The sequence below is a fragment of the Buteo buteo genome, chromosome 6, assembly GCF_964188355.1.
Source record: "Buteo buteo chromosome 6, bButBut1.hap1.1, whole genome shotgun sequence".
Taxonomy (NCBI): Eukaryota; Metazoa; Chordata; class Aves; order Accipitriformes; family Accipitridae; genus Buteo; species Buteo buteo.
This window is the reverse complement of record NC_134176.1, coordinates 27,675,410-27,697,931: the sequence shown is the minus strand read 5'-3', so window position 1 is coordinate 27,697,931 and position 22,522 is coordinate 27,675,410. Positions and strand designations below refer to the sequence as shown.

Sequence of the window (22,522 nt, the reverse complement as noted above, 5' to 3'; positions counted from 1 at the left end):
AATACAAAAACTCATTTCTGTTTGAATTTACAGGTTGCATACAGTAGCAGAAAATTGCTAGAAAGCATGAGCACTTTGGACTGAGTTATGTGGAAGAGCTGAATATGATTAAGGAACATGACACTATATGCACGGAATCTCAGTGGGATAGTCTGAAGATCAAATAAGCAATAGTTACTGCTCCTAGAAACGTGAGCATTTAGCCCTTATTGGAAGATTTAACGCTGGATCAATCGCACCAGTTAAGAACATTATCCTCCCCAGAGGTCAAAGAGTCCACATAAGCCTGTCATGAATATAAATAAAAATATTCGTAATTAATTCATTGGGTGTTCTGAAGTTCACAGAAAGTAAGGATCTTCTGAAATAAGAGACATGAAAAAGCAAACTCCTGATCTCAGGGTGATGACTCAAAGAAATAAATCTGTGGAAGAAGATATTACTGACAAAAATCAGAGAAGTTGCTCTGAAAAAGTTAACAGAGAAAATGCCACTTGTAGTCATGAAAGTACAGTTGTAAAACTGCCAGTAATAGCATCATTTGCAGGTACCACTAAAAAAATTGTAATGCTCAAGCACCCAGCACCACCTCAGAAGCCAAGTTACTGCAGGTCTAATTTTCATGTTAATAGCTCCCCAATCCCATTAGAAAAGACAAAAGCTGTTAGTAAAGTAAAGGATAGAGTGTGTATGCTAAAGATGGATCTCCAGAATTTAAACAGAGATAAAACTGAAGAAATAGGTACTGTGATTAAAGGTAGTGATGAATTTTGCTCTACAGATTCTGATAAAACCAAAAGTATTTCAAGAAAGGGAAAAATAACCAGGGAAAGCTGTAAGAAGAGAAGCAGAGTGATTTCAAAAGCAAAGCAACAAGATTTAGGTGTTGAATCGGGAAGAGTGCTGAGAAAAGGAAGCAAGCAGCCAAGTGTGAGGTCTGCTCGAGAACAGTTGGAGGAGGCAAGAGATGTGACTAGACCAGACACTTCAAAAATATATGAGAAGAACTTCCAGCAGAGCAAACCTGAAGAGCCTATTTCCACACCAGCATTGCCTGTGAAAGTGGTTGCAAGGTCTATTGGTGAAATAATTGCTTCCCTGCAGTCTACTTCTCCATCTCCCTCAGACCAGACGATCAAAGAACTCCTGGAGAGTGTTCTTGGCCAGAACTACAACATAAAAATGGAAGTAGGTGAACCAGAACAAGAGCAATATTTTTCTCTTGGGTAAATATTACTTTTATAAGAGTTGTATATTTTTTTTCCAGCTCCTACAATGTGTTACAACACGGAAGCCAGACAAAACAAATGGATAAAGACACTAATGTATCACAGAATATTCTTCACTGTTTCTTCTGCCGGTTTTTTTTTGATGTCCCTTAAAAATGAAAATGAGCCAGTATAAAAATATATTAAAACATAAACTCTTGTGGGATATTATTTTTATTATACTGCTTATAGTTTAATACACCTTTTTCTTTACTCTCCTTTCCCTTTTTTAAGGTTACATATTCCAGTCTGACAGATGAAAAAGTGCATTAAATGCATTTGGGATATTGTTGGAAGTATTGCTTCTTTTAGTTATTGTTTAGGTTGTGAAGTCTTGATAAGACAAATTCTTTATTTTCACAGTTAGGTAGATTGTGTAAGCAGCTGTAAGAGAGTCCCTTCAATTAATTACAGCAGTAGATATCAGTAGTAGTAGGCATCAGGTAGATGCTACAGAAAACTTTCCCACACTTTCACCAGAGGGTTGCTGATTAATTTGTTAACAAGACTAGTAACTTACTATCAGATGGCTCTGTGAACTCTCTTAGCAAGACTGATAGTTTTGTTCTAGTTCCAAGAGGGCTGAAACTTATGTCACAAAAATCACTATCACGCTTGGTATTCATGCTAGCACTTGTTAGGGATGCCATGGAATGAATAGACCCATGGAGGGTGAACTACTCCTTTTCAGCAGCAACTGCCTCTGCAAGGAAGTGTGGAAGACTGATGAAAAGCATATGAACCTGTGTTTTAGGAGGTGATAACATTATTTCCCACAACTATCAAAATGCTACCTTTTATGATCATAGAGTATCTCTCGTAGAAAGTAAGTGTAGTACCTTATATTACCTTAATGTGAGATTGACTGTCTTTTGATTAAATACAAAAATTAGGAGAAAAAAGAATCCTGAACTGAGTTAATTTAAATGTGTAAGTCCATGAGCAGCAATAGTCTGAAACTGCATTTCTACTAGATTTATGTCCTCTGATTTGATTTTCTTCTGAGAGCTGTTTGTGTGGTTGAGGCATTCACAGTGTGTCCCACTCTCTGTATATTTTCTGGTGTATTTCAATTGGGATTGAAATCAGAGAAGACTTTCCTCAGTGTGGCAGCATTGAGATGACCCCTCTTCATTGCTTGACTTGTATTTTAGGAATGTAATTATTTGGGACTATTCTCTTTGGCTGAAATTCGCCATTTGGTTACAAAAATACTTCAGGCAGATGGGAAGAGGGCTAGAGAAGAACCTGGACCTGGAAAACCATTTCTTGTTCAACTTGCCAGAAATAATTATTAGTGGTCGGTAATGTGCTGAGTTGCATGGTTTTTCTTACTCTTTTATAAACATGTCTTATGTTCTAGGTAAGATTTTTCAAAATTTGGCCTTTAGCAAGTCCTGATATTCTAAAATTGAAGAGAACTGATTTTCTGTTGTTTGTAGTGGGAGCTCCTGGGCTCTGAGCTTTGAAAATCTGACCTCTGGAGTACTGTGATGTTTAATTCTTTATTTCTAAAACTTACATCAATCAGGTTCAAAGTAAAATGAAAATTTGAACTTGGTGATGACTTTCTGGTCTGGTTGTTTGTTGTTTAATGTTTTTTTTAGGTGTGGACATATGGACATCAGTGAGGATGAATGAGACCCTTGCTGATTACATTTTTTTTTTTAATCCAAGGCATTTGCAGCAGGTGTCTTTTGAACTTCTGTGACCTCATAAATAGGATGAAGACGCTAGCAATTCTTTATTATTATTATGCATGGTTTATTTACTTTACACTGAGCTTCAAGGCTTGCCTTCTCTAATGAAGTAAGAAATGCATTCTTTTAAATGAAATAGAAATACCTAGGAAAAGAACAGAACTACTAAAATGAAAAAAGCTCTCAGAATTAAATGTGTTTTTCATTTCTTACAAAAAAAATATTCTGTTCTCGTTATCTTATTCTTGAACTTGCATTAATGACTTGTTAGCACTGATAGCTTATGATATTGCTGTGGAGGCTGAGCGCTGTTTCCCCCTCCCCATTGAAAAGAGCATTATCTGGGGAATGGAATGCCAGCTCGGTGGGACGTTAGTACTTAGCCCTGTTTCCTTTGTGGGAAATCAGTTATGAATAATGATTCCTACCACATTTTCTGTTAAAAAGTAGAATTTTTATTATAAGTATAATATAATTTCCAATGCCCGGAGTAATTTAGTTGCCTTGAGGCTTGTTGCTACCCCTGAAGTATATTGAGTTATTAAGTTACATGTTGGATTTAGTATCCGTAGGAGGGTGTTTATATTCATTTCGGAAATGCATTTTCTTGGTATTCAGCTTGATGTGCAGCTTTCTTGGTGATGAACCTGCAGCTCATCTTTAGTTAGTTACTGTTTTCAGCAGATCAGTTCTTTGGTACCTCAGATGAGCTTGTGAGGGTGGTAACTAAATGAACAACATTTTTGTTCACAAAAAATAACATCAAATTTGAATACTTCTATTAAACAAGGACTACACAGTGCACCATACTAGCAGCAAGCCAACATAAAATGTACTGTACTGTTAAAAAAACATTTCTAGCTCTTGTCAGTTAATCTCAATAGTGAGGCCTTGAGAAGATTTTCTCTGTAATGCATTAATACTCTCCCTAAAGTGGTTTGATGGAGACTAATTACTGTTAAAATTCAGGAAGAGATAGACTTGTATTTGCTTTCTATCTATCGGCAAATACAAACAAGTATTTGCTCATAACTTTGCAGTATCTCACTTATTATTTGCTCTATATGTTCTTTATATTTTAGCTAATATGAAAATTATGCAACAGATCATCTACTGCTTTCTGATAAACAGGTTATCTACTGCTTTCTGATAAAACTAGTTTTAAGAGGCTTATTGAAAATATTTATTTTTTTTTCCCCTTAGGTGCTATAAGGTGTATTCTTAGTGTCATGGAAATGAACAAGAGACTTCAATTTATTTCATTTAGTTATCTTTAAGTGGTGAAAACCTTAAGTCTTCCTATTGTTTTTCTTATTTTCTGCTTACAGGTGGCTTGTGGAATGTTCTTCTCACAGTCTTAGCATCCATTAAAATGTAGCTAAATCAAGACCATGATGCTTTTTATTATTAGTTTGCTATTACATTGCTATTTCAGGAAGTACACGTTATAAGGTTAGTCATGGCAAAGGCTATGGCACTTCCTGCCACTTGCTGAAGGGAGCTGCTCAGTCTTCAGGAGTGGACACTACCACTCCTGGATACATTAAAATTTTTTTCTAGAACAGTTAACTTGTATTACTTTAGATTTATTTTTTTTTAAGATGTTTTATTTTCATAATGTTGCAAGAAACTGCCTAGAGAGAGATGTTGGGTAGATGGTTTACATGTGTGGACTTCTAAAATCTCTATTTCTTCAAAGTTACCAGTGCAACTAATTAAGAACAATCCAGTTGCGCAGTTTGTTACATTTTATCAACAATCACTTTCCAGTTCCTTATGATCTTTAGGCCCACATCATTTATACTTGTCTTAAAAAATGCTACAGGCTTTATGGGGCAAGGACTATCTTGCCCTGAAGTCTAACAAAATGGGAGACTAATCTTCAGTAGATCAGTAAGCTGCTGTATAATATGAGAACAAATTGTTTTTTATCGGATAGATTGTAATCTCCCAGAATTTCAAGCTTTGTCAAAGGGGTACAGGGTGATTAGCTATGTTTGTGTATAAATAACTTGTATAAATTCACCATGTTAAAACAATGTTTTAAAATATTTGTATGTTCACACATGTAGATTGACTTTGTTTTGTCATTTGTCAGGGTCTTTTCTGCACTGATGATAGAGACTTGTCAGAACAGAGAGGAAAATAATTTATTCTAATAGCATGTAACTATCAAATGAGGAATCAAAGAAATACCAGATGAAAATATTTAAATACAACAACAACAACAACTTAATTTTCTGTATGTCAGGACTCGCAATGAATCTTTTCAGCTACAAAGGATACCACAGACATACCAAAATGACTGAAAATGTTAAAATAGTTTCTAGTGAATTATCAAGGTGCTTGGGTACCTAAATAGTTTTCTACACCTGCAGGAGGAAGCCTATGGCTAATAAAGCTTTAAAAAGGCACAGTAGAATTTTCCATCACAAGGTTAAAATATCAGTGCAGGAAACAGCTTCCTCAAGAATGGGCAGAACACTCAAGAACAGATTTCCACTGGAATTAAGAGTTGCCACAGTTCTCAAAACTTTTGTTTTCCAAAGTTAGATCACACCTCTTTGGCATTGTTTTTGTTAATGCAAACACACAGCCCACAGTACATATATAGACAGTACACATAATTTTATTAAAATAACAGAATGGCATTGTGCCTGTGATTCTCCCTTGGAGAGTGGACAAAAGAGAAAACACTGCACCCAACAAAGGAAAGCAATCACATAACATGTACAGATGTCTAAAATGAAATTAAGATAATATTTGCTCATATAATTCTGTTGGTTTTGACAGAACAGGAAAATTAGTATGTAAAATTGTAATTTACATATTATGCAATAGTTTAGAAAAGTAAGTTGATCCAGTCTGGTTCAATGAAAGGCTTTGTGAAAATTTCTCTCTGATTCCATGAATTGGATAATAAATTGCATGGGAAAAGAATTACAGGTGACTAAGATGGACTGTAATAATTAATAGTGCATGGTAATCACCATGTTTGAAAATATGCACGTGTTGCAAAGAGGAGGAAGGTTGTTTGGTATAGCTTGAGAAGATAATGCTGAATCTGTTCCTTTTAGTCTCAGTTGTTACTACATTCCTCTATTTTAGTTCCTTGCTGTCATGGTGATGAAAAAAAAATGTAATATGAATTGTATTTTTCTTAAGCTGTCTTTTCTGTCAAAGGTAAATAAATTACTAAGGCTTTGGTTAAAAGCAAAACATCAACATGTACAATCTTCTGCAAGGCTGTAGCTTTTTATTGCTTTATAGTTTACATTTTTGCGGTAGTATGTACATTTATCACTTTGTGTTGTCCTGGAGACTCCTTTTTTTTTCCCTTTTAATTTTCTAATATGTAAGGAAAAAATTGTTGCAGCTCAGAGTATGCTTCTTACGTGGTATTAAAGTTAAATGCAAAAAGTCCTAGGCATTAAAAAAAATTAATATTTTTAGATTGTTAGGTGGACAATACACTCAAAGGAATAAAAATTCTACTGTGTAGAAGATTCTTACATTAAAAGAGCAAATGGACATTTGCAGTGCCAGCAAAGGATTTTTTTCATGACGTGACAGACTGTTTCTAACACGTATTCAACTGATACCTTTAATCCATTCTTGCATCAACTTGTGGCTCTGAAATATTTTCCCTAGAAATATTTAACATTTCTGTACCAGTTTTAAAGAACTCTATTCTAAAGTGAAATGTACTTTAGATGTGATACTTCTGTTTATTAGTGTTTTATTTAAAACTTGGTTCCTCAAGCCAGTGTGTGGCACATATGGTAAAGTACATGTGTGCTGGATTACGTACATGTATGCTAACTAGGTGCTTAGAAAGCACACTGTCCTTAAAACTACCATCTATTTAGAGAGTTGTTGCTGCGTTTTATTTCTGCTTTTTTTTTTGTATGGATATACTGTAACCAAAGGGGACTTGTTGAACTGTTCCTTTGACGAGGAAGAATAGTATGTCTGGGAACTAAGAACGATTTCAAATTTTGCAGTAACTTTTCTGCAAGTGAAGCAATTATAATTTTCTCCTGTGAAGAAAATGATTAACTGAAAATTGCACTCAGCTGTTAAACTTCTCTACTATAAGTAGTTCCATGGAGAAGTTATTTATAGTAAAGAGTTAAGCATGTGCGTAAATGTTTGCGTAAAAAAAGATGAGCCTAAGATCATTTGTCTCTGAATGTACTTGTTGCTCTCAGACTAATTTGTGTAATGAAGACCCAAACTTTAATTTATGCATATATATTGTTTTGATGTTGTTTTGTTCTGTAAGGTAGTATGAATAATTTTTTTTCTTTTTTTTTGCATTCTTGTTTGACACTAGTTTTCTTCTCTTGCTTATACAACAGGCACCAATTGAACATGAGGAAATAAAAACTGAATCTCAAGTCTTGCCAAGTTTTCACCAAGCAAGCCTGGTAACATTCTGCATTATCTAGGAATGTTAAAATATAATAAGTTAATAGTGCTTCTATTTGCTTGCAGAGTTGTTAAGATAGGTAGTTCATATTTTAAACTGATAAAACTGGGAAGGAAATGAAATAGTCCTTAAAAACATTTTGGTACTTCATAAATCACAAGTATACCTTTATTTTTCTCTTTTTCCCTTTTGTGTCTTATTCATTCCTTTTCTTATGGGATTTGATTCTCCAACTGTTGGATATAATAAATTTAACTTTTGTTAAGTAGCATGCTGATTAGGGCAATGGAATTGTAAGACATTGATCTATAGTCACATGTATTAGTGCCCATCATTCTATGCCTTTCATTCAAACTGATTTTAAAATTTAAATATTTAAACTTAGATATGTTTGGGGGATTGCTTAATGTTTAGAGGCATTAATGATTTATTTGCTTTAAAGGCTCATAGATCTCTTGATATAAATTTCTGAGGTCCTTTGCCTATTACTATATTTATTTTTGGAAATGTAGTTAGCTGTTGAGGAAATATTTGGCTTAAGAGAAAATTGATACAGTGTTCTAGGTGCTTCATAAAATGCATGGATGATGAAAGAATAATTGCATATAATAAATATTGTACTGAATTACCTTTCAGGGAGCACAAAAGTGTCTAAAAAAATGTTGTACATTCACCTTTTACATTTTTTCCCTCTTTCCCTCAGAAGACACCAGTAGTTCAGGAAGAATCTCAAGCAGCAAAAAATGAATCTCAGCCTAAAGATGAGCTGTTAACATATAATAAGCAGGTGAAGCAGGTAAGCAGGTTTAGTACTATTGTGAGATAGTATTAGTTTTCCCATGCTTAAGGTTTTGATGCTTTAGAGCATACAGAGGTCTGCAAGCTGCTTCTTTACCACCTGCCCTTTAAAAGAAGATTTTCTATAAAACAGGTCTTCATACTGGTCTTGCAGCTTAAGGTTAGAGGAAAAAACAAATTAAGGTTCATTCGGTCAGATGTTGGGTTAGGCTTTTCTTTATGAGATTGGAAAGAAGATTACAAAGGAAACAATGTATAAATAGAATCCTAATCTACATTTAACAAGTGGATGCCTTCCTGGAAAATGGCATAATGCTCAATATCCTTTTGGTTTTGTGATATTTCACACATGACAAAAACTGTCATTAAAATATCAACTCTATAAAGCTTAGATTTTCAATAGTGAACATGTATCGAGTTTATAGAGACTACCACAGAGGAAAAATTTGTTGCTAAGACCAAATAATGTCTTTTCCCATATGTTGTCAGTTTCTAGCATTCTGGTATTGCAAGGCTATAACCAGATACTGAAATAAAATGCTAACCTTGTTCCTTCTGCAGCTTCAATGTAAATGATTACTTTGCCTTAAAGTTATTATATATGCTTATCATAAAACAGAATAACACTATTTGTGTTTACAATGGTATAATGAGAAGGACAACCAAAAATGGGATATATTTCCACGAGGCAGTGTTATGTGCAGAGGTACCAGATAGCCTTGGCCTAAACTTGAATAAAGGAGATCATCTTAAGGTTGGATAAGCTGCATGGGAAGACAGATACAGGTGTTGAAAATAAGGAGTTAAAGCGACTGAAATGAAAAGAGAATGAGAGACACCCATTGAGATGTTTGTTGATGGCCCGATATTTGCGAGTATGTTACTTCAAGGTCTAGTCATCATAACCCAGAGGTCTAGCCAAAATAAGAAACCTTCTGAATGTCTAAGGGCCTTGCTTCAGCTGCTTCTTCAGCTCCTCCTACTAACTGTAGTTTGGCCCTGATTGTGTCCCTTCAAGCTGCATGGAGAAAGGAATAGAGAGAGGTAGGCACACGCCTAGAATTCCAGAACATTAGCAACCAACTTTCCTGATCAATTTTAGGATAGCCAAGAACCAAAGATGCACACAGCTTACCCTGAAGGGCTAAGGGACAGGGGATCTCTGGGAATGAGTCACAGGGAGGTGACAGAAACTCCCCATCAGTCCTCGCACTGCATTCTGCAATGGGTCTACAGTGGACGTGAAGTAGAGCCCTAAGTGGCCTGGTGATGCTGGCCTGAGCAGTTCCAGTTGGCAGGCATTCTTCTATGGCTAAGAATTCATATTTCCTAGCAACTTTTGTGGTAGCAAAATGATTTCTGTTAGATGGGTTAGAGTTCTGTTGAAGAAAATGGATGAAAATGAAATTATATTACTTTTTAAAAATTCTGCTAAATTAGAAAAAATATTGTGTTTTGAATTTTTCCTTATGATATTTGTCTGTCTGTAGTTTAGAAATATTTCTAATCCTTTGGTAACTGAAATCTCATGTGCCATCTGTACTTGGCTATAATGTTTTATATAATTAATATTAATAATGGTGTTTGCAGGTAGTTTTAAGAGTATACTCTGCAACATCAGTTGATCTGTTGGTTACTAAACTAAATATGCTAAATGATGTGTAAACAATACACAGCACAATGTCACTGATGGTAATTTTTATAATGTTCCAGAATATAGTAAGATTATTTATTACTTCTAATTTATATACTATTTCCAACAGTTTCCCAGTTATTTAAACAGTACTGGGGTACTGTGATGATGTTTTTTAGATATTTTAGTATTATTTTGGGCGGCATGCCATTTCTGTAATGCACTGGTGGTATTGTTGCAATGACACCCATCAGTGGTGTTCAGTGATCTTACCACAAAGTAGTTTGCAAGACTGGCACCTGAAAAGCTAACATATATTTGGTTCCATTTAACACATGTACTACGCAATTTAAATATATTTAATTTGAAAGTGCATGCTTTCACTTTTACACATGGAAAAAATAATGGAGACAAAATTTTAGAAAAGGAAAGAGGAATGGTTTTAAGAACCCATATGTATTAGCTAAATGCTCTATCACATCCTTAGCAGAAGTATTTCTATACAGAGTAACAGCAATGTACTGTATATTAGTATTTCTATAGAACACTATTCTTTGGCATGTTTTTGTGACAACTTTTGCTTTGCTTAGTGGGCTGCAGGGCCCATGCAACTTCAAGATAAATTGATTGACCGGGCAGATGAACTTGCAAATTTGGTGACACACAAAGCAGTTAGATGAAAAAAAAGTGTTGTTGAGTATCTTCTGTTACTTTGGATATCATTTACATGGCATTTTTTCCAAATTATTCGAGTATCTGGGCATTCCAAAAGCTGGTAATGGCAATGCATCCAATCAGGCTACTTTTTTTCTTTAAACTGGACAAGAGATCATGCCAGAAACATTTACCTGACATTCAAAAGCAAAAAATCATAGTCTTACATTTGACTCATTTTAATGGTACATTTTCAGGTAGACATATTACTTTCAGACTTTTCTGTATTCCTTATTTTTGTTAGCCTATTTCCTCTATGTAAAATTTTGATTGACTTCCAGTTTCTTTGGTAAATATCAAATTTACCATATTTTTTCATGGATGTGCTGATATAAAGAGTGGTGTTGGTTTCAAAAATAAACTAACAATATATGAAACCATTTTAATTTTGAGTAAGCCTTTTTGGAAGGTAGTGACTCATGTAGGTATCTTCTGCAGTTCTTAGTATCTTTTACTTGATGATTAATATGCTTGTTGATGAACTATAAACTTCCATGATTTTTTTATGCAGTGATTTTTTCTAAGAACTTAAATACTGCTGAAGTTATCAATAGACATAAACATTGTGCCCACTTATATTCTGGGATAAATAAAGCATGTGAGTGAACAAAGAAGAGTAAAATCTTATGCCTTTGTGATTCATTTAACCAGATATGTGATGGAAAATCTTAATTAGAAAAGCATTTGGTTACAACAATTGTATTATTTGGGTTCCTATAAACTAAGCTAGCCAGTCTTACAGAAGTAATTACCATGCTGTATCAGGAAGAGCTGGGCAAAAAAGTGGACTTACTTTTCATATTTAGAGAGAAAATTTTTTCAAGACAAAGCACTTTAAAATTTGTTTTCCCCACTGTGTTGTTCTGTTTCTGTCTGTGTTATGTTGTGATTATACTTTAATTTGTGGAACGTGCTTTGTTGTGTTATGTATGCAAGCTTTTAAGTGGAGTTCAGAAGAATCCTTTTTGTTGATGGCACTTCTAGTCTGTTTTAGGAAGATGTTTAACAGTTTCCAGGAAACAGAATTGTGGAATGGTTGAGGTTGGAAGGGACCTCTGGAGGTCATCGCGGTATGGAAAACGCAGCACAAGGGTATAGATTCTGAAGCTGAGTTTGTGAAGCAGATGCAGACACTTTGGCAGCAATGATGACTTTGGTAGTTCCTTTTCCTTGCTGTTTGCTCACTCCTGGATTACAGTGAGCTGTGCCCGACAAGATTTCTATGTAGGAACTCTCTACAAAGGGAATCGGAGATCTAGATTAATTTCTACCTTCCCTCCATGCATTTTTTTAACTTTTTTTTCAATGTGGATCAGTTTTCTGATCTATTTCGCAGTGTGAAAAACAATTTTTGGCACAACTAAGCAGGTGGTGCTCTAATAAATAGGAATGAGCAGCTGTGCTTGGAAACAGTAGGAATTCCTTACATTTGTATTCCTGCTGAAGTTCCTGTATTTAATAAACATAGCCTTGAAGAAACTTTTGTAAAAATGTCATCCTTTAAACTATATGTATCTGTTAGAATTTGCTTAAAAATACAATACAAATTTTAGATGTATTCATGCTCTTCTAAGTTTAATAGTTCTGAATAGTAATATGATTTTTATGCTTTTTTGATTATTCTCTTTGTAATATATTGACATACACTTATCTTATACACTATTCAGAAATGCAGCTTAGGTAGGGCACATTGGAAATTTATTTTTATCACACTTTTCTGCTTATTCTATATCCTGAATAGCTGTGGGCGCTGCTGTGATCTGTGTAGTGACAGCAGTTCTAAAGTACTCTAGTTTAATTGAATTGTTTTCTGGTGGTCAGAGTTGCTTGTGTGCCATTGCTCCTTGTTCTACTCTAGAGTGGGATATCCATATAACAATAATATCCATATAATTTATCAGTTTGTAACACTGTGTTTATCTTCTGTTCATTAACATTTTCAGGCTCCAGCCTCGGATGCGCTACAGGTGGAAGGAAAAGCAATATCAAAAATTAAACCAGATGAAGTTCAGAAAGAGCTACAAGAGGAACACGACTTGCAACAATCTTTGCTTCCTCAGGCCTCAAATGTCAAGTAATTTTTTAATCTTCTTTCACTATTATAAGAAAAGTACTGAAAATATATTATTAGTGCATAGCATGAGAGGTAAGTTTGGAGAAGAAATAATGCCATCCCCCCAAATTTGGATCTGAACACTTGCAATTTCTCATCTAAATTATCAAGTTTAGTTTGGTATCTCTAGTTTTAATTTTCTATTTATCTCCTTGAAATAGTTCTGATTTATGGTTTTTAAAATCTAGAGGGCCTATTCAGTCCTGCTGTATGCAGATGAAACTTCTCTTGACTGCAGCAGAAACTGAAGTTGCTTATGTGGGGGTTGAATTTGTCCATGCAATTCCAAGCATAATCTAATCAAAATAATTAAAAACAAACAATGGAAAATACCACAAATTTAATATAAGCAATGCCAGCTGTAAGTCATCATCTTTAAATAGAGAAGATGTATTAAAAATTCATTAACTTGAATTTGTATTACAGTCAGTGCTTGTCTGAAATTCAGGAGATTTTACATGGAGAGCTGTAATTTAAGGACAACTGCTTATTACCTTGCTCTTGTCATAGATTGTATCTGTCATTCTGTAGTAGAAGTGCAGATTACAAAAGTAGTACAGACTGTGTCCTAATTTAACTGATCTTGTCCATCCCATGTGAAGTGAGACTCTTCAGTTTTATGGTCTTCACTGCTAATAAGATCTTTATAGATAGCTTTGTTTAGATGTACCATAGGTTGCTTCTTCACTTCTCTATTGAGAAAAGGGGGGAAAAAAAAGAAGCTTTAATTATTAGCTTTTGTTGTTCTTAGGGTCCTGAAAGGTCTATTGGATACAGAAGAGAGCCTTTTTATGGCAGGCCTAAAGTTTGTAAATGGATAATACTTTCAATTAAGTAGCTGAGAATAGTCATGGGAAAAGAATGCTTAAGTTTATGAAACAGTCAAATTGGCATTTAAGTGACCCTTTGCATGCCATTGCTTATCTGCATTGCTTAAAGATCATTTGGTTAGCAAGATTATATATTAAAACAAATAGTGTCAACAGACAATGAGTGTTTTACCTTCAATAAATACTTACTGTCAGATTATCAATGGTGCAGAAACTGCACGATTTTCTAAAACCCCCATATTTAGTGCATTAAGTGAAGGTAATGTAGGCCACACACATAGTATTGTTTTTTCATGTCCCCTTTTTTCAAAGAATGATAAATAGTCTGTTTTAGGAGAGTGTGTGCTGTAAAAACATTCACCTTTACCTGCAGCATGCCCCAAATATTTCAGTTTACATTGATAAAGCATTCAGTTAGTTCATTCAATGAAATGATAAACGTCTATACAAGAGCAGTAATGATAATGCAATAAAAATAACATTCAAATTGTTTTTATTTATTTAAATTAAATGACAAACTTAAGAAAAAAGTTCCTACAGAATTTTAGAATTATTTTGCCTGCCATCATTTACAGAAATCACTCCAAAAGTTGTAAGTTCAAAGTTAAGCTGTTTGCCCTCTATTTTTGTTTGTTTGTTTGTTTTAATTGTGTGGTAATTGCATTGCAGAGAAAGTGAACTGTATTAGAGCATCCTGAGGTAAACTACTAAGAACATTTATGAAGATTATATACTCTCTATCAAGTTAAAAAGCAGTGTGAAATATTTATTTCTAATTTTAAATTAATGTGATCTACTTATTAAAGCACTGATCTCTGATTTGACACTCCAAAACAGTTACTTACTTCCATTTATGCTGTAAATATATTCAATTAGTTAAAAAAAAAATAATCCTTTGCATTAAATGGGGTTGCTGTAAGCATGCCTTAAATCCTAATCTGTCTCATGGATTGTGTGACTGAGTTGCTTTTCAAACTGGATATTTAATTTTTATGTTTAACTTTCACTTTTTATTTCATTGACCCTGTTCTCATTCAGGCAAAAATGCCACTGATTTCAGTAGAGACTGGATTGTAAGATCTGGTGAAACTGTTTTGTTGAAGCATGAATTAACTAGGCTCTTTTCTGTATATTAAAGTTGTATGACTTGAAAAAAATTATTTTGACCAGTTTTAATTAAAATAAAGATTTATTGGCACTCTTTCCTGTTGGGTTGTCATGTGCCTATAAACTTAGGGACTCAAACTATATTAATGCAACAGAGATATATCTGGTATATACTTGATGTGATAATTTCTTGAATGTTAGTCAAATTTCTGTTATATTACACTTATTTTCATTTTTTTTCTTTACATGTGTGATTTTTATAATTTACTTTTTTGCTGTCATTATTTTTCAGAAAACTTAAGCAAATATAAAATACTATTTTTGTAACTTGAATATGTATTGCATGATGAATCAATCTTGTGTTTTTCCTTACTTCATTTTGTAGTTCTCGCTGATTTCCCCTTTATAATATCTGTTCATACAGTAAGGCATAGTTCTCAGTAAAACAAAAAACCAAGTTGTTGAAAGTGTCATTGTCTCATGAAAACATCAGAAAAATAGTTAAACCTGAAAACTATTCAGTGTAATTTCAAAGTGGAATTTTAAGTATTTTAATTTGGGATTTTCTCTTAAAATATGAAGGCACTTATGAACTTTAATTAAAAGTAGCATATATTTGGGGAGCCATTTCTGAGTTTTTTACTTCTCAGACGTTTTCCGTATACTGCTCTTCACGTTGTAACTGTCTGCCCGTTAGACATTTATTAACTTTTTAAAGCTCATACAGTAGCTGGAGACTGTTTTTAGAATTTGATCCATGGCCTATGGAAATCAGTAGTCTTTCATTATCTTCAGTACAACTTAGATGGGAGGGTCAAATGGTAGAATTTTTAGTTTTCAAACATAGTCAAAGACCCGGTGTTTCCTCTAAATCAACAGCTGAATTGAAAAGCTAGGAAGAAGTTCAACTGATAGCATATCATAAAACTAATTCAAAGTTTCAAGGGTATTTACAAGGTACTCTGTCATGGGAGAGAATTTGCAGATGAACATGTGTAACATTTTAACATAACATTTATTCACATACCCAATTTAAGCTGTAAATCTTCATTACTTGGTTTAAGTCTTCAGTGCACCAAGTGAAAGCTCTACTTAAATTGGGAAAGTAAAATTGTGACTACGGTACTTATTTTTTACTTCAAAATTATTACCAACATTTTAGCTTTTACCTGTTTTTCTTTTCTAAATAATGTGATCTCTACTTTTAGTAGAAATCACCAGGCACTTTATACCAAGTATTTATGCTAGCAATTTATACACTATGGTCTGATGTATGTCATGATGTAGTATTTGATAAACTATGTACTTTAGTATATAGAGAATGGATATTAAGGTTCTTGATTTCTTTGTTTTCCTTTCTAGAGGTCAACATTATCCAAGCATTCATCGTCTATGTACAGCTTTTCCTAGTTTTATATTGCCTCCTTATTTACAACTGGTTTCTTGAGTTTATCATACGTTAGACAGAAGAGGTCACAATATCTTATTTACAGCAGAGGACACGGACAATAAGGAGGAAGAACCAATGTGTTCCAAATGTATTTATTTGAAAGAGCAAGCTGAAAGGAAAAGGTATGAACTTACTTATTTTCAGTTACTATGGTTTAATTAATTTTGTAAGTTAAAGGATTATATGTTGAGAAATAACTCATGGTGTTTCAGTATTTAGTAGTTTTAAAGAGGTGGCAAAGAAAAAGATTTGAAAAAAATTGCCTTATTTGGTAGATGTGTTTTAAAATAATTAGAACAAGGGTACTAAAAGGCTTGTAGCTTGCTTAGACTGTAAAATGTATTATTTGCTTTTAAAATAAATTGCATTTTACAGACTTCTTTTAAGTTATATGTCACAATTCAGGTTATAAATATATGAAGTTTTATACTTCATTCTACTCACGAGAGGTCCCATTGAAATAACAAGAAACACTGAGCAAATAGAGTAGGCTGTGAATATAAAATTCTGCAACAGTAAAAGGTTTAAAGTACACACCCACTAGCCCTTTATCACAGAGTCAATCTTACCTCAGTCCTGATTCTACAAGGAACAAACATAACTTTAAGTAATGGAGTGTAGTTCTGTTGAGCTCAACACATGCACAAAGTTAAGCACATACAGAACTGGGACCTAGATAAACTTGTAGTCAAAAGTATTCATTGCATATGTAAAAGGTAGTCATGTGATAACTGCAGGATTCTGCATCTTTAATGAATGAGGAGCTGAAGTAGAACAAAATGCATAATAGTTAATTTTTCTGAGGTTGATGCAGCATGTAAAAAGAGATCTGTCAAAAAAAAGTTGTTCTATAAGAAGTAGTGAGGACATGTAGATGGATTTTGCAATAAGCCTACTGAGTTTTATCATGTTATTATATTACCAATTTTTATATTTAATGGTAGTGAATTCCTAAATCTTTGGTTTTTTCTTTTTTTTTTTTTTTTGACGTGTTTTGCACTAAAATATTGTGCATAGGAATGAATATGAAGCGTATTCTTTTTTTCATTGCTTATTACTTTGGTTACATTTTTGCTTTTTTGTGCTTTTCTAGTTTATATAGTAACATCAGAAAATTCAGAATTGGAGCCTTAATACTCCAAGTTTTCTCTGATGGTTTTTCAGACTGGCCATTTGCTACTTGTAGTTTCTGTGTATCACCAGCTCCAGAAATATAAAATTATTGCTCATAAAGTCTGTAGTGATCTAAAGAATGGTAGAGTGGTAAATAAGGATAAGGCTAGGTCAGTTTTACAGGGCAATTTGTGTAGCTTGTTAACCTGGGCTCACTTGAAAAACATGCGTTTTAGTGCAGCCAAATGCAAGGTCATAAGGATAAGAATAGAGAATTAGGGTCATCCTTTGTAGGAGGGGAGATTGCATCCTGAAAAGCAGTAACTCTGAAAGGAGCTTTACAGTCTTGAAAGATAAGCAACAGAAGATGGCTGTGTAATACTCTCTGAACTTTAAATTAAACATGTTTACCTTAAAATAAAGAAGGTGAGACCTTAGCAATAATATAGAAAAAAAGTTTTGGGATTAGAAATATTATACAGAGCTTTTCTGTTCCAAGTTAGGTGCTCTAACAACTGAGATAGTCATGTCACCACTTGTTCTGTCTCTTGGCTGCATGACTTTTGCATTCTTTTCTGCTCAACGGCTCAACTTCCTGTACTCAGAATGGTCATATAATCTAATGGTGAGTGAGGTTTGAATCCTCAGATAAGCAATGAATTTTCATTTCCTGGCTCTCTGTTTCAGTAATGAATTATCATAGAGAGGTGGAAATCACCACTCTGGTTTTTTTCCCTGTCTTATAAAAAAAAAAAATAAAAAATCACCTTGCCCTTCCTTGAAAGAATGGATGCATCCACCCTTAGAAGAAGGCTCTGTATTCTCGATTTGAAATGGAGGGAAAATTCTGCCTGCAGCCCCTGAAAAAAATCTAAGTTCCAGAGAGGGCCAGCAGATTTCCTGTTGGCTAAATCCGTGATTCTTCTTCCATATGAAGGTTTGTAGGAATGTTGTGCACTTAATGCACTTAACAGAGTGTTCCAAATACCATTCTAGGGGAGCAACCACAAGTGTTGATTCTTGTATGTGATCTCTCTTTTTCTTGAATACCAGTTCTGTATTAAGACATTTTAAAAGATCATCATGTTGGTTTTACACAAGAGATGGTTTGAATATGTTACCTGCATGGTATAGTTTCTGACGCAAAAGGATTTGCTGAACAAAAACATAACAGATCCAGTAGTTGACGTTTCAGTCTAGACAAATTGAGAGTAGCTATAAGATTTCAGTGTATAGCAATGAAAGTAGGAGGTGATAAAATTATCCATTACTTACAGCCTTTAAATCAAAGCTGGATTTCTTTCTGAGGTATATCCTGAGTTTCATCCAGCAAATTGTGAGCTTGATGCAGGAGTACTGATGAAATTTTATTATCTGTATTATTTAGAAGGTTGGGTTGGGTAATCATGATGCTTCTTTTCTGACCTTAAAATGTGAATCCATAGATTACCTTATGAAAATTTTTAGTCATTGAATTCTTTTGATGTAGTCAAGATTATCCTAACCATCAAGGATGGCATTATTTCAGTGTATACGATTAGGCCCTGATGTTTTCCTTTGGTTTTTGTGAGCTTCTGCTTCTGTCAGGAATTTGGGTAGCATATGAATATCATTCATGGCCATAACTGAAGTCTTTGCTTTTGATTCAGCAGCATTTTCTGTCTGTTGGACAGATACAGACAGAGAATATAAGGACTCCGTGAGAATAAGAACACTGATCAGCATTGTAAGCAGGGGTTTCAGCATACCAGTAACCCAGCCATTAACTGTTTTGCAGGTCATGGTGGAAGAGGATTTAAGGAAACTTTGAGAGAATAAATCGATGGCTGTAGTGAGCTTTTCTCAGGTGTGAGAGGCAACAAGAGGGTGGGCAAAAAGGTTTTCAAAAAGGAAAAAACCTCAAACTTAGGAAACTGGCGATGGAGTCAGAAGTCAGTGTTGGAGTTAGAAGTCACAAAAACAGAAGTTATCGCTTTACTGATCTAGAGAGAAAAAAGGAAAGGCTGTGAAAGCTTTGAAAGCAGAGGAGCATCTTATATTTGAATGAGCTTCTCTTTTTCTATTACTTCAAAGAATGGGATAACGTTCAAAGCAAGCAACTATGATCTTTGCAGTAGTGCTTTGAATGAATGTGAACAGAACAAGGTGATGCTTGTATAGGCTAAAGAAATGGATGCTGCAGCAAGCAAGATATGAAATTAGATACCAGACTTTAGCTTTGTAGAGAGATTAGAAAAATACTTTTAGAATGCTGTGAATGATACCTGTGTTCTGAGTCTGTGTAAATGATGGGATTCTAGTGATAGTGATGAAGAAAGTAAGTCGTGGGGAGGCCATGAAGGTTGAAAAGGGAAAGGCTCATAAGATTCTTATCTTTCAGCGTTGCTGAACTAGCACTGGCAGCTTCACATCCCTAAGAGGAAGATCATCTGATTTTTTGTTGGTGCAGAACACAGTGACGAATCACGCTCTGATTCATTACCATGGAGAGGAAACTGCACATGGTCTTTGACTAGAACATTACTAGAAATAGAGGAAGAAGAGAAGAGAGTAAGGGACAGAACCTCTTGAAATACTCTGGAAGTGTAAGGAATTAGATGGGAGTGGGACCAGGAGAGATGAACTGTAGAAACTGGGAGGATGGGATTTGAAGAAGAGGAAGGTTTGGTTTTCAAAGAAGTAGCCAACAGGTTGAGGAAATTGAGGGTGAGTCTGAGCTTTATGAATCAGTAGAAGTTTTTGGGAAGAAATTTTTACATTGAGAGCTACATTCCCTGGAGATGAAGAGAGTTAAAGTTTAAAAAGAAGCCCATACCAAAATTCCTTGCTGAATTTGTTTAGTCCTCGAAATCTAGAAAACTAAATTCTTTGGAGCACTGCCATCTAGTGGCACCATCCTCTACCATCCTCTTCTGTTTTTAATTTTTAAACCTCGTTGCCTTATGTGAGCCTTGAAGGTCAAAGGTGTCATTTACCTGACACTAATTTAGGTCCGTTTAAGCTGTTCACATTTCACTACTGACCTATTCCCTGCATTTAGCTAATTTCACAAATGCAAATGATCTATGTAGGGGTAAGCATGTGTCCTAGTTTCAGCTGGGATAGAGTTAACTGTCTTCCTAGTAGCTGGTACAGTGCTATGTTTTGAGTTCAGTATATGAAGTATGTTGATAACGCTGATGTTTTCAGTTGTTGCTCAGTAGTGTTTAGACTAATGTCAAGGATTTTTCAGCTTCTCATGCCCAGCCAGCGAGAAAGCTGGAGGGGCACAAGAAGTTGGCACAGGACACAGCCAGGGCACCTGACCCAAACTGGCCAATGGGGTATTCCATACCATGGGACGTCCCATCTAGTATAGGAACTGGGGAGTGGGGGCGGGGAATCGCTGCTTAGGGACTAGCTGGGTGTTGGTCGGCAGGTGGTGAGCAATTGCACTGTGCATCATTTGTACGTTCCAATCCTTTATTATTGCTGTTGTCATCTTATTAGTGTTATCATTATCATTATTAGTTTCTTCTTTTCTGTTCTATTAAACTGTTCTTATCTCAACCCAAGGGTTTTGCTTCTTTTTCCCGATTTTCTCCCCCATCCCACTGGGCGGCGGGGGGAGTGAGTAAGCAGCTGCATGGTGCTTAGTTGCTGGCTGGGGTTAAACCACGACAGCATGATTTCTGTGTTGTGGATAGTAAAACTCAAATGACTGTCAACTGTTTAAATAGCAATAGATCTATCTTTATTTTTTTTTACTAGTTCTTAGTTCTTCTGTGAAAGAATCTTGTTTGACTGTAACAAAGTCCAAAGAAGCCTACAGTGGTAGGGTTTTATGGTAGATCAGATCAAGAAAGCAATAATTTTCTTGCTTTAAAGTCTTGTCTTCACTATGAAAAATATCTACAGGCTTAAAAATAGATATAACTTTTCATTGATGTCTGCAAAAAACGTCTTGTGGAGCAGGATGTATCAATTTATCAAGATGTAAACTTCCCAAGGTCAGGTACAACTCTCTCCTGGGACTGACTGTATTAAGTTTATTTCATCAGAGAGCAAAAATGCCTTGCTTTTGCACTCCTGTTTAATCTTGGTATACTTGGCAGGCATTAGTTATCTGAGAATTAAAAAAGCTACTTTTCTAGCCATGAAGACAAGTATTAAGCTAAATATATTTTTATGAAAGGTATATATGGATAGTCAAACCTGTTCCTGGCAGATATCCTACAAAAAATTTAACAGGATTTGTAGCTTCATGTTATGTTTGTTAAGATTCCTTCATTCAGGAATGCCTGCATCTCCCTGAGACATTCTGATTTTACAGTTTTTTACCAGCAGATGGAAACATAACGATTATATCAGTATTATTATTACTTGGAGCTTTCCTCCATGATGCATCTCTCTTCCAGAAATGAAAAGTCTGAATGTTGTTTTGCATCAAATCACAGTTGATTACTTAGTTTTCAATTCAAGGAGTTTATACTATTTATGGCAAAAGTGCCCTAAAAGAGGGCTCTTTTTATGTTTTTCACTTAAAACACTCTTAACCACCAAATGTTAAGGAATATTTTGATTGCTTTACCTTTTTGTATCTTGTATAACTTCACTTGACATTCCTGTGTGGAGACACCCACCTTGAAGAGTCAGAACCACCTGGGGTGGGTTGACCCTCTCTGGATGCCAGGTGCCCACCAAAGCCTCTCTATCACTGCCCCTCCTTGGCTGGACAGGGGAGAGAAAATAGAATGAAAGGCTCGTGAGTCGAGATAAGGACAAGGAGAGATCATTGACCAATTACTATCACAGGCAAAACAGGCTCGACTTGGGGAAATTAATTTATTACCAGTCAAATCAGAGTAGGATAATGAGAAATAAAACCAAATGGTAAAAACACATTCCCTTCACGCCTCTCTTCTTCCCGGGCTTAACTTCACTCCTTAATTCTCTACCTCCCCCCCCCCCCAGCAGCACAGGGGGGACGGGGAATGGGGCTTGTGGTCAGTTCATCACACGTCTCTGCCACTCCTTCCTCCTCAGGGGGAGGACTCCTCACGCTCTTCCCCTGCTCCAGCATGGAGTCCCTCCCACGGGATACAGTCCTCCATGAACTTCTTCAATGTGGGTCCTTCCCACAGGTTGCTGTTCTTCATGAACTGCTCCAGCATGGGTCCTTTCCATGGAGTGCAGTCCTTCAGGAACAGACTGCTCCAATGTGGGTCACCTGCGGGGTCACAAGTCCTGCCAGCAAACCTGCTCCAGCGTGGGCTCCTCTCTCCACAGATCCATGGGTCCTGCCAGGAGCCTTCTCCAGTGCAGGCTTCCCACAGGTTCACAGCCTCCTTCGGGCACCCACTTGCTCCGGCCTGGGGTCCTCCA

General features: G+C 35.3%; 1 protein-coding gene across 1 annotated transcript in view; it reads left to right on the top strand.

Moving 5' to 3' along the window:
• Positions 1–375: 375 nt before the first annotated feature.
• TTC6 (tetratricopeptide repeat domain 6) overlaps positions 376–22,522 on the top strand; it is a 62,843-nt gene continuing 40,696 nt past the window's right edge. The window contains exons 1-4 of the mRNA XM_075031009.1: positions 376–1,188; positions 7,330–7,398; positions 8,104–8,196; positions 12,489–12,619. Coding sequence (XP_074887110.1) covers positions 376–1,188; positions 7,330–7,398; positions 8,104–8,196; positions 12,489–12,619 — 1,106 coding nt within the window. The remainder of the gene's footprint in view (positions 1,189–7,329; positions 7,399–8,103; positions 8,197–12,488; positions 12,620–22,522) is intronic.